This window comes from Pleurodeles waltl, chromosome 3_1 (genome assembly GCF_031143425.1).
Source record: "Pleurodeles waltl isolate 20211129_DDA chromosome 3_1, aPleWal1.hap1.20221129, whole genome shotgun sequence".
Lineage (NCBI taxonomy): Eukaryota > Metazoa > Chordata > Amphibia > Caudata > Salamandridae > Pleurodeles > Pleurodeles waltl.
Window position 1 is genome coordinate 273,070,895 of NC_090440.1, and position 20,861 is coordinate 273,091,755.

General features: G+C 42.4%; 1 protein-coding gene across 2 annotated transcripts in view; it reads right to left on the reverse strand.

Moving 5' to 3' along the window:
* Positions 1 to 2,017: 2,017 nt before the first annotated feature.
* LOC138284024 (threonine--tRNA ligase 1, cytoplasmic-like) overlaps positions 2,018 to 20,861 on the reverse strand; it is a 221,178-nt gene continuing 202,334 nt past the window's right edge. For both annotated transcript variants that reach the window (XM_069222371.1, XM_069222372.1), the window contains exon 19: positions 2,018 to 2,427. In XM_069222371.1, the coding sequence (XP_069078472.1) occupies positions 2,279 to 2,427 (149 nt within the window). In that variant the 3' untranslated portion in view covers positions 2,018 to 2,278. The remainder of the gene's footprint in view (positions 2,428 to 20,861) is intronic.

Genomic DNA, 20,861 nt, shown 5'->3' on the forward strand with positions numbered 1-20,861 from the left:
TGCAGAAGTGGCAGGCGAGTAGGAGAGGCAGAGGCATGGCAATCAGCAGTCGGAGCGGGACTGGTTAGGATGAAATCATGCTAATAGTGGACAAGAAAAATTGTAGCTGCACCTGCCAAAAATATCTGGTCTAATAGGTCGAGTGTCAGAAATGGATTAACAGCACTAAGGCAGCAAGAATGGGGACTTTAAGTGAATTTTTTGAGGTGGTGAATGGCTTGAGCTTAAATTAGAGGTAGCTAACGCAATCACTTAAGGAGTCAGTGTCCACTTGAGAAGCTACCATCTACGTTCTTGGGGCCATTAGCTTCTTTCGCATCTCACCAATCAATTTTGCTACGTCTCTTAGAAACGTAGATGGACCTAATTCACTTTGCAACTGTGAATAACAACAAGCTACATTTCAGCCAACCAGGGAGGCCTAGGACCCACTACACTGAAGGTGAAGCATCTGGTGATCTGAACGCTGTATTAGACTATGGTTTGGGGAGAGTATGGGAAGGTGCTGGAGGTAGAGATTCCAATTCTAAACCTATTCACAAAGAGGGATCACTTGGAGGACGATATTCTGTGATAAAGGATTGGTCAAGACTTCCAAGTGGACCTACTTACAAGTCAAGAAGCTAGAACTTTGGTATGCTGAACACGCTTGTAGCATTGTTATAACTGCAGGGATGCTCCTTCTCTCCTTGAATGAATTAAAAATGTCTTCTAAAGCACAACTATTAGCCCAATCTGTCTACCCTGTACAAGCGGAGGGCCAGCTTTGCGCCAGAGAGGGCTGGCACATAAGCATTCGTTATGGCTCTGCGGCCTGTGCTTCAATCACAGTCTGCTAGAAACCACTCAACACTTCCAAAGGCAGCCAGCAATTGCCCTTGTGCACTCTGACTCTTGCAATAGCGAGCATGCTCAGTTCCAAATTCCAATCCTGGCCATGTTGTCTGAACTTTACGAGCCCTACCAACAATGGGACAAGATCCCTGGTCTTTGATCTTACCTTTTCTGCAACTCGACAGCAATGTCAACCATCGTTCTCATACTGCCTTCTCCTCTGTAACCCTCCACTGGGAACAGACTGTCCCTACTTCTGGTCCTTACACTGCCTGCATTCCTCTATTGGTTACAATTCCTGGATCTCAAATTTGGGGTACCTCACTAGTGCCACACATCCTCTGTTTCACACTGCATGCACCTCACTGGAGGTCCTTGCCACTGAACATCACAGTCTGCAGTATCAGCAATGTCTTAAAAAAACCAAGCATCTCCAAAAAAACATAACATGTAATCCAACCAATCCTCAACTAATTTTCAAAAACTTGCTCCATGCACACCTTTCACCATCTTTTTTAGTGCTAACATTGCTAGGAGGTTTGCTTCTTCCAACTGTGTGTTGGAAGCATTTCTACATACACTGCAGCTAAATCAAAAGTGTTAGCCCTACCAATCTTTGCTCTCTTTTTCTGCAAGCTGAAATTTCAAATGCTACATTCGAGCATGGCGAAATGGGACTGGGACTAGGATGTCTATTGGACACAAAGCTATTTTTTTTAAAACCTTTTTTCTTCACATGAGTCAAGGAGTCAGTTATTTCTTAAATAGTTATAGATAGCTTCCAACTAAGGGCATGATTACGGTCTTGGTGGATTGGATACTCCGTCACAATTGTGACGGATATCCCTTCCACATTATTACAAGTTCCATTATATCTTATGGAACTTGTAATACAGCGGACAGGACACCCGTCACGTTTGTGACTGAGTATCCCATCCAGCAAGATCGTAATCAGGCCCTAAGTTTTTACTGCACATAGGGCTTTATCTAAAAAAAAGGCACAGTGAGAGAGCCTGCATTATTTACACGCATGCCTTGGTGTTTATTGGGTTTCAGGAAATGATCATTCAAGGGGGATCATTGTATAATCACTCTGTTACTGGGCACAGGCATAAAAGAAAAGTTACCTACTTTACACACAATCACGTAAAGCCAGGCTGGAGGGAGTAAGAAGACAGACACATTCTTCGAGACATTTCTATTTATTATTAACATTATAAGGATGTTGTGGGTACACAAGTTGTGTAGAAATTCATTCCGTTGCTTCAGTTACAAATTTCAGAAAGTTTGCGTGACTCATATTAAGCCTAATATGCTGCTATCCTGACTGAAGCTCTTACTAACAGAAAGACCCATTTTCCAACTTAACATTTCACAGTGAAACAGAATCCCTATGCTTATTGCCATCAGGGCTGGCATTGGTGTCTCTCAAAGTTGAAGAACTTTAAAATTCTTCCTCTGCATTCTTTGAGTAGGACTTCTTCAATTTATTGAGCTTTTCGATGGCTGTGCTTACGGATACCTCTCCATGAACCTTGTTGTCTCTTGTTCGCACGTTGATGGCATCATTTGCCTTTTCTTTTTCCCCAACCACTGCAAAGAAGAACAGAATCACTTCATATCTGGGAGTTACATTTTCACAAGCTAATCCATTAACAGGTTGTGTACTGTTTAGTCGCAAGATAGCAGGGGAATTTTAGGGGAATTTCAATTAAGGTTTAAACGCCTAATTATGTTTTCACACATTATTTATATTGCTCTCCCAACAAATGCTCACTTTCACCACCAGTTACCACCTCTGCTTAAGTTTAAGTGGGCGTAGCACCGTGAATGGTTCCAGCCATGTATAGTCGATGGCAAAAAAACAACCCAATGCAAGATAAGCAACCAGACAGACACTTAAGACAAACAAGTAATTAAACTATTACAAATGGATATCAAGGGCGCAGCCTGTTGGATGAATAAATACATTACGCTTTTTTTCTGATGGCTACCAACAAATAATCAATAACTTTATATTCGAGCATCAGGATGCAACTAGAACGTTTGCGCACAGCTGTTCGGTCGCTAGGAATCAACAATTTCACTGCTGTAAAACAAGTCTTATGGCAGTCACTACTGGAAGCAATATACTGAAGTATCTATACACAAGCTAACCTTAACATCAGAGCGGGCAAGGGCAGAAAGATGATCAATGTGTGGGAAAAGGCAATGATCTTTAAAAAAAATTTAAAAAAACATTCATGGAGGTAAATTACTCATCCTTTTAGTGCATGGGCCCTCTCCAACATTTTCCAATGGCTCAAAAAGTGTGACCTGTAGCGTGACTGGGGGACGCAGGGTAGTGGTTGGGGGAGGGATATGTAAGGTGGGTGTAGGGTATGCAACACATGTACATCTGGTGGCTGAATGGCATAGGGTTAAACCAGAAAACCTAGGATCAATCCTGGCTTCCTCGCTTCACCAAATTTGGTGATTCTAGGCAATTGTTTTATTTCACTTTCCGTCCTTTTTCTGCATTATTACATACAAGACGACGTAGAAATACATGACTTCAGGATATACGGTGTAGAAATCTTTCTTTTGTGTTTCTTTTGATAAACTATAATGTTATCCATGAATTATTGCAACCCAGGCAAACAGAGCGTGACTTATCTCTTAGTTCACTTTTTGCATTGTTGTCAGGGTGGGGGAACCATTAATGTTTCTGAATTCCTGTTTGAAACTTATTACTTTAAAAAAATACTTTTCAGTGCCCTCGTGTAATCTGATGTACTAAGGTGAAACGCTATTGCATGTTAATGAAATACCGTTTTTGAATTTTGAAGAGACTTTATCTTTTTTTATATATATTTGTTGTAAGATGTGCCTAAAGTGGCACATGGCATCTTTGTTACTTCCTTTCTTTAACTTCAGGTGGCCTGTGAATAAATGCTTGTCCGTTTATTTAACACATTTCTGATTGCGAATGCTGAGTCAAGTAACCAGCACCCAGTGTTGCTGTTGACCTGGGGTCCACATGTAAAAGGTCAGGAGGGCTGCATGCCGCCCCTGGTGGGAACTTTGTGTATTACTGTTGTAGACAATACTTGCTTCCATGTACTGTTGGTCCATTTAAAGTCTTAAAAAATGTACTTCACTTGAAGAAATAGGGAACCATATTTTTACAGAATAAACTGTTGAAGCAGTCCATCACCAAACATCGCTACACTCCAATTCTATTAATCAAAACAGTAAGGATGCCTCAATCAGAACTGCGGTATTTCTAGGGTTGACTGGAATAAGGCTTGCTTTTCCCATAGTTGCAAGAAAATCACCACTATGCCTGCGAGTGCCCAACTGAACTGGTATGATGCAGAGAGAAAAATGCTTTCACCCCTTCGCTGCCAGGCCTTTCCCTCTTCAGGTGCCAGGCCTATTGGGGCAGTTTGCGCTTAGGCCCTCATAACTTTTTGTCCACATAAGCTACCCACGCCAAATTTGCATCCTTTTTTTCCCCAACATCCTGGGAATTCTAGAGGTTCCCAGAGGTGGTGGGTTTTCCTGGAGAAGACTAAGAAATTAGCCTAAATACAGCGAAAATTTCGTTTTTTAAAAAACAATGTGAAAAAGGGCTACAAAAGAAAGCTTGTGTTTTTTCCCCCCCTGAAAATGGCATTAACAAAGGGTTTGCAGTGCTAAAATCACCATCTTCCCAACTTTCAGGAACAGGCAAACTTGAATCAGAAAACCCAATTTTTCAACACAATTTTAGCATTTTCCATACGAAATCCCATTTAAAATCCCATTTTTACTATTTTTTGTGCTTTCAGCCTCCTTCCACTTAGTGACCGAAAGTGACAGTGCTGGATCCCGGACAGCTAAACAGTTCTGAAAAGTAGACAAAATTCAGAATTCAGCAAGGGGTCATTTGTGTAGATCCCTCAAGGTTTTCCTACAGAAAGTAACAGCTAAAATAAAACAATATTCAAACTGAGGTGAAAAAAGAGCTATTTCTGTCCATGCTTTCTTCTATAACTTTTTCCAGCTATGGCATATTTTTGAAAGCAGTATGCCGTTACTTCTGCTGGACTCTTCTAGTTGTGGGAATATATAGGGCTTGTAGGTTCATCAAGAACCCTAGGTACCCAGTGCCAATCAAGGAGCTGCATGTTGCAATGGGTTTTCATTATATACCGGGTATACAGCAATTCATTTGCTGAAATATAAAGAGTGAAAATAGGTATCAAGAAAACCTTTGTATTTCCAAATTGAGCACAAGATAAGGTGTTGAAAAGCAGAGGTTATTTGCATATCTGAATTCCGGGGTCCCCATTCTAGCATGTGAATTACAAGGAATTTATCAAATAGTCATCTTTTTTCACACACTGTCTTACACTTGGAAGGAAAAAATGTAGAGAAAGACAAGGGGCAATAACACGTGCTCTTCTATTCTGTGTTCCTCCAAGTCTCCCGATAAAAATGGTATCTCACGTGCATGGGAAGGCCTAATACCCGTGACAGGAAACGCAACATGGACACATCACATTTTTACATTAAAATCTGACGTGTCTTTTGCAAAGTGCTTAGCTGTGGATTTTGGCCTCTAGCTCAGCCGGTACCTAGGGAAATCTATCAAACCTGTGCATTTTTCGAAAACTAGACACCTAGGTGAATCCAGGATGGGGAGACTTGGGGGGGCTCTCACCAGGGTCTGTTACCCAGAATCCTTTGCAAACCTCAAAATGTGGCAAAAAACATGTTTTCCTCACATTTTGGTGCTGCAAAGTTCTGGAATCTGAGGGGAGCCACAAACTTCCTTCCACCCAGCATTCCCCCAGGTCTTCTGATAAAAAACGGTACCCCACTTGTGTGGATAAACCTACTGCCCGCAACAGGAAATACCCCAAAACACTACGTGTACACATCAAAATGATCAAATACAAAACTACCTGTTTTTGCAGAGGGTGTTGTGGTGGTGGGGTGTCCCTGCATTTTTGGTCCTGGGCTCAGCAGCCATCTAGGGAAACCTACCATACCCAGACATTTCTGAAAACTAGACACCGAAGAAGTCCAGCGAGGTGTGACTTGCGTGGATTCCCCCAGTGTTTTCTTACCCATAATCCTCAGCAAACCGGGATCACCTGTATAAATTTCCTAACACCCAACGTTCCCCTCAGCCTCCCGATAAAAATGATACCTCACTTGTGTAAGTGGGCCAAGTGGCAGGGAAGAGCCAAAAACATGTCGAAATTGAGGGGGAACCAAAGCGGGTCCAAAATAAAAGTTTGAAAAAAAAAAAACATCTTTAGACTGACAAGTGGGGCAGAATTTTTCTTGGTATAGGTGTGACAATGCTGGGTGTTAGGAATTTTGTGGATTCCTGCAGATTCCGGAAGGTTCCATCACAAAAATGTGGGGAAAATGTGTGATTTCAAGCAAAATTGATTGGAGGTTTGCTGGGCATTGTGGGTAGGAAAATGGTGCGGGTGCATATAAAGCACACCACCGTGGACTCACCCAGATGTTTAATTTTCAGGTGTGTCTAGGTCTCGTAAAATTTTCTAGATGGCAGCGTCCCAAAGTCCAAAAAGTGCAGCCCTCACTATTCCAAGTGGGACGATTTTGAGAGTTAGACAAGCTCTCATCGCCCAATGTAAAACCAAACCCAAAATAATCAAATGTCCTCTTGCTTGCTGTAGGATAAGATCTTTTTGTGTGCGGGGCGAGAGCTGAAAGACTGTTACTCCCTTCAATTGGGTTGAGGTGCATAAACATGCTCATACTGGTTGATAGCCACCACCCCACTATTTTCTTTTATTTATTCCCTGGCATCTAGTAGGCTTTCTGCTCCCTGGGGAGTGGATCGGGGGTAACTGCCCCAACTTTGTCCCCATTTATTTGGGGTGAGGGTATGGGCATGCCCCACCCTTTAAAAAAATAAATAAAAATAAATAAATAAATTCTTCCCTGTTTTCAGGTGGGCTTATCGGCCATACAAAAATAAGCTGAATTGCTCCCAAGGCGGGCAGAAATTGGTAACAGTAATGTGCCTCCATGGGGAGCGTCTCTTGCCCAAGGGGCTGCCCCCAAACAAAACAAACACACAGCAATCCCTGGTGCCTAAGTGGTTTCTACCACAAGGTGCAAGCCTATACGTCACAGGCCATTTGTCCAAAGGTACGATGCATGTGGGCTGGTAGGAACTTTGTGGTCTCTAGAGCCACTTCTCAGAAGCCTGGTTATAGCAACATGTTGCATTAAATGTTGGCGCGAGAATGCTCAAAGCAATCCATTATGGCCTAGAGAAACTAGGCTTTTATAATTTGTATCCTGAACTAATATAGGGAAGATTGTGGGCTTCACCTTGGCAGAAGATGTCTAAAATACCTAGCTTTCAGGGCATGAATGGTCCTTCTAAGGCCTGGTTGCCAGGTCGTAGCCAATATTTTTTGACCACCCTATAGTCAGAGAATAGAAGGATGGTATTCCTGAAAAGCAAGAATAAACTATGTTTCACTAAAGGGGACAAGGGCCTATGTACTCTATGCAGTTGTCTTTAAGTTCTCTTTTAGTGTGTGAAGTATGTGATTCAGGTTCTGTAATTTGTACCAGCAAGGTATTTCACCACAGTGGAGAATGCTGAAAAGTCAACCAATGCACAAACCTGGGGCATAGAAAATACATCTGAAGAGACTGCTAGCATAGTGTGCATTTAGGAATAAAGCTCTACCATTCATCCTAGGGAAGAGTATATGTTTGGTTTAGGACTTTTTGTTAGCATCACCAGCATGACAGAGGGAAAATTGGCCTCTCGGTTTCAAACTCCAAAATAGAGCTCAACCAAAGAAATGGGTCAGTTCCAGTATACGTAACAGAGTTCAGTATTCACTATACTTCATAGAGCTGTACACTGAGCTCTGGCTATCCATCTCAAGGCAGACAACACACAATGGAAGTGAGAGTCTGACAAAAATATGCTGAGAAAACCAGCTCTGGTTTGAATCTGTGTACCTTAATTAAATAGAATCTGTAGAGTCGGTGTAATTACTTGTGACACACTGTGTGTGTGTGTGTGTGGGGGGGGGGGGGGGGAACGGGGGTGGAGGGGGTTAAGTGATGACAGTTTGACTTGCAAGACTTAGCCAAGTCCAATAAAATAAATACTATACTCTGCCTGAAAACATATGATCAGTGAGGAACAAGGACTAGCTTTTGTCAAACAGACCAAAATGAAAAAACACACTCACAATTAAAGAGCATTTCCACCTTATACTAAAACATTGCTTGTGAACTCGTAGGTGCCTTGAAGAAGCATCTGCTTAAAGGGGGTTTGAAGAAAGTTGGTGTCCGATAAAATCGGTTTGATCTCCGATACTGGTCCTTATTACTACTTCATTATTTTCACACACAGCAGCTTAATGCAGGTTAAGTATGAGCTTTATAAAACTAGCAGATAATGTTCCCTCGCCATACATACTAAGGATGTTGCAAGTCACCAAGGAGTTCCGTGACCATAAACACGAACTAGGCTGAAGGAACTGAAACTTTCTCTCAATGAGAGTTCGACGATAGATCATCTTCGATTTCCGTCTCCCTGCCCTAGGTAGGAATTAACCTAGTTACCTCAGATAAGCAATGTTCTTAAAACCTCTTAGATGTATTAAGAGGCTCACCATACTACAGACTTCGGTCTTGGCAGCACACATTATTGTGCAGCCAAGGCCTGACCTTACATTCACCCCACCAAGCACCATGTGCTGTTATCATTCATTACGCATGTAAGCAAAATTTATTACAACTTGATTTTTCCATTTAATCATTTACATTACAGCATACATCTCCCAAAAAAACTCTATAAAAATACATTGAGGTTATAGAATAATTAGTGTAATTACACCATTCATAATGTAAATTTTACTGCCTCAGAGAATCTGAACACCACCTATTTGTTCTACCATCTATGCTGAATTGCATCAACTTTAATTAGTTTTAACATTTTACCACCTAAGCAATAATTTGTGCACTGAAGAGTTTAATGCATTACTTAAAAGAAACAACAAAATTAATTTAAGGTTATGTTTGTCAGTTTCATCATAATACTGGCTTGGTTTAATATCAAATTAGTACATATTAATTAAGGAAAACACCTTATTGTCACACAACACCGACATCTAAAATTATAAAACACAGAGGGACCAACACACATTTCTGGACTATTTGATGTTAACCTGGATTTCAAGCATACTAATTTGAGTCATCATGCACAAATAATGAATGATGAACCCACATAAAAGTTGGCATACAATTCTGCCGCTCCGGCTACGTCTAGGTTTTAAGAATTCCATCATTTCACAAACAATTTTTTTTATTTGTTGGATCTGCGACATCTGGACACTGCAGTATTTATGTCTGTGGTATAAGTATAATGTTAAACTAGCCAAAAGGCAGCAGAGCTGCGTACAGTATGAAAAGCAAAGATACAGTCAACAAGTGATCGAAGAAGTAGCTGCATTCTCGGAGTAGAAGTGGACTGTTAGTACATTGTGTTGTATTGTTCTTTACGGCGGTTCCTAAATTCAGTGCAGGTTAACACGGTTCTGGTAACAAAGGGGTTGTTGTGCCAGATCATAGGTGCATAGATAAAGAACTTGTGTTTAACTTTTTTTTCTACACTTCATAGCCTTCATTCTTGTGGTGTCCTGGCTGCAAGTTTGCCAAGGGTGATGGTGAGCTTCTCAGTCACATAGATGAGAGTGCTTGTCGTAAATGATGCAGCTGTTTTTGAAGATGGTGTGTACTGGCAAGGGATGACAGTCACTAAAAACAACCTTCAAAGGACTAAGTGCTCTCCACAATACTGGACATTTGATACAGTACTTTAATGTCCCAAAGTTATATTCCTAATATGGCTGCTATTTGAAGAAGCAACTTATGGTCAATACATCATGACACACCCTTTTCTGACATAAATGCAGACTGCACTTCCTCTCTTCGCACATTATATATATATATGATGCTTTCCTTGACCGCTCACTAGAGCATTGCTTAGACACTACCTGCTCAGCCCGGATCCCACTGCCATTGTTGTACACCTTATATAATAGTGGCATATATTTTCCAGATAATACATACTGTATTCACAATATGGCCACAATTCAGAAGGCCATCATTACAGACAGTAAGCTCATTACTATAAGTCTTCGAACCGTGCCTCTCCCTTGTAATACAATATTCTAAAGGTGAGAAATCTGCGGTTAAAAGTATCCATCAGAAGATCGTTTTAGCAGACATGTGCGACCACACTGCAGTTACTTGTTTCATCACAAATCGAGTGCCTCCCATTTGCAGTGCTTCACTAGTATGCTAAACATAAAAAAGTGAGGCTTTTCTTTATACAATTTTATGTTTATACCTTTATCTTTACATACCAATTTCAAACATATGAATGGTAATTGCCATACATTTACCACATTTTAGATATGAAAAACCTCTAAGCCTACTAGCCGTTGGGGGCGGGGTGGGCTGGTGGGAGGGGTGAAAGATGTATTAGATGTACTAACAAAATCAAAGAATGAAAAAAGGACTTGTGTATCAATAAACCTGCTGCAACCAGCCTTGTCATATTTGAATGTTAACTTGCCTATTGTCATTTCTGTATTCAAATTTGATCATCTCTTAAAATGTTTGGTATTCCATTCTCTATATATAAATGTCTGTATCCCTGTGGGACGTTGGGCCCAACAAAGTCCGAAAGTGCCTTATACTGCTGTAAGAAATTGGGGTATTGGGTGAGGGGAGTAAGTACCAACCTCAAAAAAGAACCAGATTCCTTGTCAGGGTGAACAACAGAACTCACTAAATTAACCTGAGCTCAACCATTTGGTAGCTATGTCTCAGAGCAGACAGGTTTAACTTAGAAGCAATGTATATTTATGAAGTACTCAAACAGGAATAAAGTTCAAAACATAGTACACAAAAAATTCCAAACCAATTTAGAAAAATAGAGTACATTTAAAAAATAAAAGGAACACAAAACAACAAATATCCAATAGATAGAACCAGAAGCACGAATTTCTAAAGGTTAAGGTTCTAAATTGCACTAGTGGTCAACTGGTTCCCTTCACCAGGGCATAAGGTTTAAGCCAGGTTAGATACTTGGACCAGGTTGACTGGATAAAATGTTACTTTCAGACTTAGAAACTGTTCTGGAGCAAAGTGTTTTATTTGGGGCAAAGCACCAGGCTGTTGTCTAAGCTTGGCTTATTGACAAGAGCAGAAGTCCGAAACCTCAGTTAAGCTGTCGTCGAAGGCGAGAAAGGTCCACGCAGGAAAAGTTCTGGTTTCACCTCCAAACAACCCTCAATGTCGATCAGATACAGCTGGTAGCTTGGTCCAGTAAATCTTTCTACGTTCGGGTATCACATTTTTGCTGGAGTTTGGATTTCCTTAGTGGGACACAGCTGCAGGCTGTGGCCCAAGCAGCTTGACCTTATCAGATGCTAGTCAATGGCAGTCCCACTGTATCAGACCTGTTGCTAAAGAGAAGAACATAGCAAACTCAATCACAGCGGTGATGCACCCTTGGTGGATCGGCTTAGCAGGATTGTCCCGGTGTCACCTCCAGGACAAATAAATTCCAAGTCCCATGTTTGAGAAAACTTACGAGTAGTACACTCTGATACCAGCCAGTGGTCCAGAACCTTGGGGACAGCGATTGGGGTTCAAGATACATTTCAGGAGAGGCCAGCAGTAGGTTCAGGGTAGGCCTAGTTGGAACTGGTAGGCTGGGAATGCAGGAGAAGGCTTCCTGAAGCTTGCTGTGTTTCTGTAACCCAAACAGGAGGTCAGCCATATGACCCTTTGAGTCCACCTCTTTGTCCTGGGTACAAGAGGGTAAGCAGGTCCAGAGCCTCACTGACAGAAGGTTCAGTCCCCTTCTGAGCTTCCATAGGTCCAGAAGTGATCTGAGGAGGGTACTGAGGATGCCACATTTATGTCCAGTGCCAGCCTCATGATGGGGGAAAATCCCAGTCACTCCCTAACTAACTGCGTGAAAGTCCTCAGGGGGTGCCCTAACCTACTTTTGCAGCACTCCCTGTGTGTTTTACTGCACACAATCCCATAGTGCCCCCCCTCCACCACAACTAACATGTCAGAACCTTTCTTCCCCTGTGCAGAGCTCCTGTGCCTACCCTAGAGATGTGGCTGGAGACATGAACAACCCCTCCTCTGTGGTCATTAAAACCTGGGTTCTGGTGGCCGCTCCTCTCCCAAAGGGCCTGCTACCTGAATCGCTAGAGGAGGGGGGGGGGGGGATGGGGGGGGGGTGTTGGGGCAAAGGAAAGGGCAGTCCCTGGTGTTAATTAAAATGGTCTGAAACAGGGAAACACCCTAGGAAATTAATTAAGTTCCTGGGCACAACCAAGATGGTCAGTCTACCAGAGAAATGAAACACCTGCCCACACCCAAGGCCTTTGTCTCATTAAGGGGCTATTCAGCTACTGGGAAGCTTTGGGCAAGCAACAGGCACCATTTTTAAAGTATCTGTTCTAACATATTTATTACAAATCCAACTTTACCAATGAACTGGGTTGGTAGTAAATATTTTAATTTAAAAAAAGTCTCAGAATGAATTCTGCAGCTGTTTCCTTAGCAAAGATAACAATATTACATTTCATAATGTATCCCAATCTTTTCCTACAAAACAGTTAACCCTACTACAGAGAAACATGCCTTTTGGGCTTTTTCACTTTAAGGACATGTTTAACATTAAACATTTACATGCCCATCACTTAAATACCATGTACCCTGCCTGAATGAACATTACGGCCTGCTTAGGGGTGACTTACTAATATTTAAAAGGCCTTTATTGACGGGTCAAATTTGCAGTGAAAACCTGCACCACTGTGCTATACATAGCAGGGCTGCAGACATGTTGGCCCTGTCACTGCAATGGGTGACACAATGTGTGCTGTAGCTCACTGGCGGCATTTAACTTACGGGACCTTGTTAAATGTATGTGCCTTTTGTGTGCTTTTATGTGTGTATGTGGGGCATATTAAGTTAAAATATGCCAATTAGGGGTATGCTAATTTCATCGGGTTGAAAGGGGGGCCACAGTTACCACTAGTTAGAAGGTGTAAGATGCACAGAGTTCTGCAACCAGCAAAAATAGTCAAGTCAAAAATCTGAGTGGGTGTGAGGGGACTAGAGGGGTTTTGCATGGGGACAACACAAAAAGGCTGGTGATTTCCAACAACTGTCAATCAAATACACTACGCAATTGACATGTTGGCTAATAAACTCTGGAACCTTAGAGTTTCAAGTCATGAATGTATAATGAAACATTTAGTTAAAAAGTTTAAATCTTCAGGCATTTTCCCCAAGATTACTAAAATCTGATTCTCTTTTATGGGGAAACCCAATCTAGGTTAATGTCTCGTCTGATGGACCACAATCCTCCAACACCCCTTCGCTCTTTTCTCATTCGCTATTTAACCCCCTTTCCTATTTGGTCGCTACCCTTTCTCCCGCTTCTTTGGTTCATTACACATCGTCTATTCCTGTTTATTACCCCAGTGCCTGTACACCTGCTCATACCCTTGTACCTCTAACTATACCCTTTACTACACCCCAGCCTATACCCAGGCTCTCTACATCTGCTGGTCCCCTAGTATCTTCATTTGAGCTCACTACCCCCCATATCCTAGTACGCCTCTCTTGTATCCACACCCTTATACATTTACCCCATTGATTCCAAAGAATTACTTCCCCTACCTAAACCACATTACTTCTATGCCTAGCAGATCCATATACACATGGACTCCTATCTATATCCAAGTACAAGTACTCCTACATAGCCTCAACATACACCTTACCATCATTGATCTTACTCTCACCATAGTACCTCTTCCCTTCATCCACATTATTCTGTAAACATTCTCTTGTTACCAGTCTGTTTGTAACCTTTTCTTGTGCCCCCACGTTCACCTTTCCTAATGCTTTTTTATGCTAAATGTCCACACAAGTTTTAAGGAAAAGAGTTTTATTCATTTTGGAAATTCAACACCTTCGAGCAATTGGGGTAACCTTGCTGGTCTCCTCTTTTGTGTTTTTTCTTTGAAATGCGATAAAACCTGATTATTAGATGATTTAATGGCCATGGTGAGGGTGTTCTGCACCTGACAACATCTTGGGACAATTAATACATTGCAATTGTGCCTGAAGCCACTCAAACTTCAAACTAATATTGAAGTATGGCAGAAGTGGGTTCACAGAAATAGCATGGCTTGCATTCACTCAGATGGTAATTCAGAAAATGGTGTAGCAAACCAGGTTCTCTGCATGTAGAAAACACTGAAGAATCACAAGGCATAGTTACCTGTAGTGAGGAGGCTGGAGGAAGCATGGCCACCACACCACACCAGAAGACCAGACGTTGGGCACTCTGGTCTCAGGGAATTACGTCATTGGGAAAGACGCTCAAATGTCGGCTGAGAGAGAGTGTTAAGAGAAATGAGGGGAGGCAAGCATGGAGACAATGAACGCCGTGGAGAAGCAAACAGAACCCGCAAAAGGAGCACCCGGGGAGTTGGATGAGCCACCAGAGGATGTCAGAGAAAGAACTGTTGAGTCCAGGAACTCAGATAAGCAGGACCACAACACAAGTAGACCTGGCAGTTGTGAGGAGAGAGGTGCTGTGGTGCCAGATGCCACTGCCATGGAGGATGGTTTTGGCTTGAAGCAAGTGCCCAGTTTCTCTGGATTATTGCATTGGTGGCATGGTAACAGAGATTACAGATAGCAGCCTCCAGTGGGGTGGTGGGGGAGGAGGAGTAAGGCACTTATGAGAAGAGAAGGTATACACTGGATTGGGGACACTTGTGAAAAGTGATGGTAGCACTCGGTGCAGATATGGAGAGTAAAAGAAGGCATTCAAGTATGCCACTTCCTTTTGGTTCTGAGGACCACATCCCTTTCTGACAGCACTCGGGAACCCAGATGAAAGGAGAACATGGGGACATCCAGAAGAGGGACCACATTTGAGAAGAATGGCCAGAGGACTAGTTGATGCGGTGACCACCTTGGAAAATAAAAGAAAGGCATTCCAATTGCATTCAGTGGTTGTGATGATTATGAGATAGGTCACAGTGGTCAGATCCTATATCTGCTACCATGACTCAACCAATAGTTATTGAGAATATGAATAAGCAGCTTGCTGAAAGTCAACTTCTTTTTACAGATGATTGTGGATCAATAAGCTCAGGCAGCTCAGCAAGACTGTGAAAACTTAGAAGCAGCACACACGAGCCAGGCCACCCTGGTAACCAATAATCCTCAGGCGCAGGATGCAGCTACATTATGCCTAAGGGTCACAATTGGAGTGTCCGGGTACACCCAAATGCTCCCAGCATGGTACAACAGAAATACCAGGGGGGAGACAACCAGGGTTTCATTTTCACCAACTTTGAGTGGGTGGCCTCCACCACTGCTTGGCCATGAGAAAGATAGGGACGGTGCATCACCCCAGTATTGTCCGGAGAACTGCAGCCAGCATATCAAGCCACCAGTCCAGCAGGGACCACTTCATAATCTGACATAAAGAAAGCCATTTTGGAAAGATTAGGATGCAATGCTGAATATTATAGAGATACATTCTGCAAAGAAAAATGGACTACTAGAGATAGTCCCAGGGCTCTGTACTATAGGATTAAGGATTTAGGCCATCATTGGCTACAACCTGCTATGGCCACCCTCACAGAAGTAGTAGAGAGAATTTACCTGGACCAGTTCCTTGAAGCCTTACCCAGATGCCCTCGGTTTTGGATTTGGCAACACCCGAATCTCACAATAACTACCACCCTTGATTTAGCATGTGCTCACTACTGTTCGCCTGAACTTAAGCTCCATGTCACAAAAAGCAATGCAGAGAATGTGAGAGGTACCGTTTCTACAATGTGACAAGGTCCCAAATAACGCCCTTCCAGCAGGCAGTATGCAAGTACCCCAGTCCAGTGTGCTGAATGGGGCCATATCATCTGGAATCGTCCTCAGAAAACACAAACACCAGAACTTATGAAAGTGGGGTACCAAGGTGGTATTATGTATGGGGAGCAAAGAAAGGCCCTACAGGAAGAGGGTTGTGGTGAATGGGAAACCGGTGCAAGCATTAATGGATACCGGTTGTCACTGCACTGTGTTCAATCAAGAATGGGGTTCATCCCATCTAAATACAAGATGGGGAGAGCATATCAATCATGTGTGTTCACATATATAAGAAAATGAATCCCCATGGCCCAAGTATTGATATGCATCAACAGGGAACAACCATAATGAAAGAAGGGGTAATTCAGGTTTTAGCAGAGCAGCTAATCGTGGGTAGGGGGCCTATGGGAGAGATAGGACAGAAAATATCCTTTGGAGACATTCTAATGCCCTGGGGTGTACGGAGATGTAACCACATTGTGTGCCTTCCTGTGAACGGTGCCAACTTACTAAACCTCCAGAGAAGGCAGAAGCCCCCTTGCATCCACTCTCCATTATCAATGTCCCCTTTAAGAAAGTAGAGATGGATTTAGGAGGACCACTAATCCAATCAGCACAAGGACATCAATATCTCCTCATTTTAGTAGACTATACCACCCACTATTCAGAGACAATGCCTCTGCCTACCATGACCACTCCCACAGTGGCTCTGGTCATGATCACTTTCGTCTCCAGAGAAGGGTTCCCACAGGAGTTGTTAGTGGACCACAGCATCCAATTTATGCCCCACTTAATGGGACAATTTTGTAAAAATGTTGGGGGTTCAATAAATAAGGACACTGGTGTACCACTCAAACTGATGGGTTGGTAGAATGCTATTATTGGACTATCAAGACCATGCTAAAAATAAATCTTTACAGATGCTGGGAAAGACTGGGCTTGCCAGATTCTATTATTTATTTTTCTGTCAGATGCCATTACAGATGTGTGAGAAGACTGGGATCGCCAGACTCCATTACTTCTATTTGCCATCCAATGCCATGTTCAAGGGTCCACTGGATTCTCTCCTTTTGAGTTGATATTTGGACGACAGTCATGCACGATACTAGACATGGTGATAGAGGATTAGGAGGAGAAGGAGGAAGATGAGGGGATGGTCCTTCTTGATTATGCAGTAAAACTTAAAAACAACACTAACATCCCTGTGGAAACAGGAACCTGAAAATTTAGAGCAGGTCCAGGCCCATTAAAAGTGGGTAGATGATAAAGGAACACAATTGAGAGAATTCACTAACGTTTTCATTTTGCTACCCATCACACAGAATAAAATGTTAGTGAAACAGCAAGGACCATATCAAATACTGCAGAAAGTTACTCTGGTTCCCTATTGGGTAACCATCCCTCATAAAAACCTGGGAAAGATGAATATATCAGGTCAATCTCTTAGACAGATAGGAGGGGCCAGATCCAGTGGGGAAACATCCAGATCGCATGGCCTACTATATCATTAACACCCGCCTGCTAGAGAGAACTATTGAGCCTACCCAGAGGACAGTACCGGAGGCCATATCCATAGGTGATAATTTATCTAAGAGCACAAACAGCAGCTACTCCAAAAAAATAGATGAGCTACAAATAGATGAGCTAATCGAGAAGCTCAAGAATGCTCGTATCCTGTCCACAACTGACTTATGAAAGAGTACTGGCAAATTCCACTAGCCCCCGAAGCCCCCTAGAAAGAAGCAACCCCTGCCATTTCAGAGTCCTACCATTTGGGCTCCATGGAGCACCCGCCACTTTCCAAAGGCTCATGGATTCCCTGATGAAATCTCATCAAGCTTATGCAGCAGCTTATATAGATGATATAGTCATTTTCAGTCCAAGATGGGAGGCTCATCTATTTCATTTAGATAAAGTCTTGGGAGCCCTAGAACAGGCAGGATCAACAGCTGACCCAAAGAAGATCACCTTAGCTACCGAACATATACAATATCTTGTGTTTTTCTGCAGACAGGAACCATTCGACCCCAGGTTGACAAAGTGGCAGCGATACAACAGATCTGTAAGTCTTCTACAAAGAAGGAGGTGTAATCCTTTCTGGGATTGGTCGGATATTATAGACAGTTTATTCCACATTTTTCAGAAATCACTAGTCCTCTTATGGATTTGCTGTCTAAGGTCCCGCCCTGTCTGAATAGATCCTTGGATCCCTAGCCAAGCAGCTAGCTTCCAGAGACTGAAAAGACGCTATGCAGATCTGTCCCAATTTCCTGAAACTCTTTGCTCTTCAGACCAATGCTTCTGGACAGGAGTTCGGGCAGTACTGTCCCACACGGACAATAATGGAGCACTGCACCGCTCTCCTATTTATTAGCCATAAACTGTTTTTGATAGAAACTCACTACTTCTTTACCAAACAAATCTTGCCAATCAAATGACCGATGGAAGCCCTACAGCACTATTTCTGAGTCGTTCTTTCTTCTTATTAACTGATCAGGCCCCTCTGGTGTGGTTGGTCCAACATAAGGACAGTAATCAGACAATATTGTGCTGGTTTCTGGGATTACAACCTTTCTCATTCCAGACTTCTCATTGCCCAGGTAAACTGCGAACCAATGTGGATTTTCTCTCCTGTCACTCCAGGAAAGGAAAATGTCACTTACCCAGTGTACATCTGTTCGTGGCATTAGTCGCTGCAGATTCACTTGCTGTGCATAGTCCGCCGTCTGGTGTTGGGTCGGAGTGTTACAAGTTGTTTTTCTTCGAAGAAGTCTTTTCGAGTCACGAGACCGAGGGACTCCTCCCACTTTGGTTCCATTGCGCATGGGCGTCGACTCCATCTTAGATTGTTTTCCCCGCAGAGGGTGAGGTAGGAGTTGTGTATGCTAATAATAGTGCCCATGCAATGGAATAAATACGTATGTACAAAATGAAGGTTTAATGTAATATATTTACAAATGTACAAATGTTCAAGATCTACTTCTAAACGGCTACAGGCTCCCGGGGAGGAGGGTGGGCGCATGTGAATCTGCAGCGACTAATGCCACGAACAGATGTACACTGTGTAAGTGACATTTTCCGTTCGGTGGCATGTGTAGCTGCAGATACACATGCTGTGCATAGACTAGTAAGCAGTTATCTCCCCAAAAGCGGTGGTTCAGCCTGTAGGAGTGGAAGTAGTTTGAAATAAAGTTCTTAGTACGGCTTGACCTACTGTGGCTTGTTGTGCAGATAACACATCTACACAGTAGTGTTTAGTAAATGTATGAGGCGTAGACCATGTTGCTGCCTTACATATTTCGGTCATTGGATTATTTCCTAGAAAGGCCATAGTAGCACCTTTCTTTCTGGTTGAGTGTGCCTTTGGTGTAATAGGCAGTTCTCTCTTTGCTTTAAGATAGCAGGTTTGGATGCACTTTACTATCCATCTGGCGATACCTTGTTTTGAAATTGGATTTCCTGTATGAGGTTTTTGGAAGGCAATAAATAGTTGTTTTGTCTTCCTAATTTCTTTTGTCCTGTCAATGTAGTACATTAGTGCTCTCTTGATGTCTAATGTATGTAGTGCTCTTTCAGCTATTGAATCTGGGTGTGGGAAGAACACTGGTAATTCCACTGTTTGGTTTAAGTGGAACGGTGAGATAACTTTTGGTAAGAATTTTGGATTTGTTCTTAGAACGACCTTATTTTTGTGTATTTGAATAAATGGTTCTTGTATGGTAAACGCCTGTATTTCACTTACTCTTCTTAGAGATGTGATGGCAATGAGAAATGCAACTTTCCACGTTAAGTATTGCATTTCACAAGAATGCATGGGTTCGAAAGGTGGACCCATGAGTCTTGTCAAGACAATGTTGAGGTTCCATGAAGGAACAGGTGGTGTCCTTGGTGGTATAATTCTCTTTAGGCCCTCCATAAACGCTTTAACGACAGGTATTCTAAATAGGGAAGTTGAATGAGTAATCTGCAGGTAAGCAGATATTGCTGCGAGATGTATTTTTATGGAAGAGAAAGCTAGATTTGATTTTTGTAAATGTAGTAAATATCCTACTACATCTTTTGGAGATGCATGCAATGGTTGGACTTGATTATTATGGCAGTAACAAACAAATCTTTTCCATTTACTTGCATAGCAGTGTCTAGTGGATGGTCTTCTAGCTTGTTTTATGACCTCCATACACTCTTGTGTGAGGTTTAAGTGTCCAAATTCTAGGATTTCAGGAGCCAAATTGCTAGATTCAGCGATGCTGGGTTTGGATGCCTGATCTGTTGTTTGTGTTGTGTTAACAGATCTGGCCTGTTGGGTTGTTTGACATGAGGTACTACTGACAGGTCTAGTAGTGTGGTATACCAAGGTTGTCTTGCCCATGTTGGTGCTATTAGTATGAGTTTGAGTTAGTTTTGACTCAATCTGTTTACTAGATATGGAAGGAGAGGGAGAGGGGGAAAAGCGTACGCAAATATCCCTGACCAATTCATCCATAGAGCATTGCCGTGAGATTGCCGGTGTGGGTACCTGGATGCGAAGTTTTGGCATTTTGCGTTTTCTTTTGTTGCAAACAGATCTATTTGAGGTGTTCCCCAAACTTGGAAGTAAGTGTTCAGGATTTGGGGGTGAATTTCCCATTCGTGGATTTGTTGGTGATCTCGAGAGAGATTGTCTGCTAGCTGGTTCTGGATCCCTGGAATAAACTGTGCTATTAGGCGAATGTGGTTGTGAATTGCCCAATGCCATATTTTTTGTGTTAGGAGACACAACTGTGTCGAGTGTGTTCCCCCCTGTTTGTTTAAATAATACATTGTCGTCATGTTGTCTGTTTTGACAAGAATGTATTTGTGGGTTATGATTGGTTGGAATGCTTTCAACGCTAGAAATACTGCTAACAATTCTAGGTGATTTATATGAAACTTTCTTTGATGTACGTCCCATTGTCCTTGGATGCTGTGTTGATTGAGGTGTGCTCCCCACCCTGTCATGGAAGCATCTGTTGTTATCACGTATTGTGGCACTGGGTCGTGGAAAGGCCGCCCTTTGTTTAAATTTGTACTGTTCCACCATA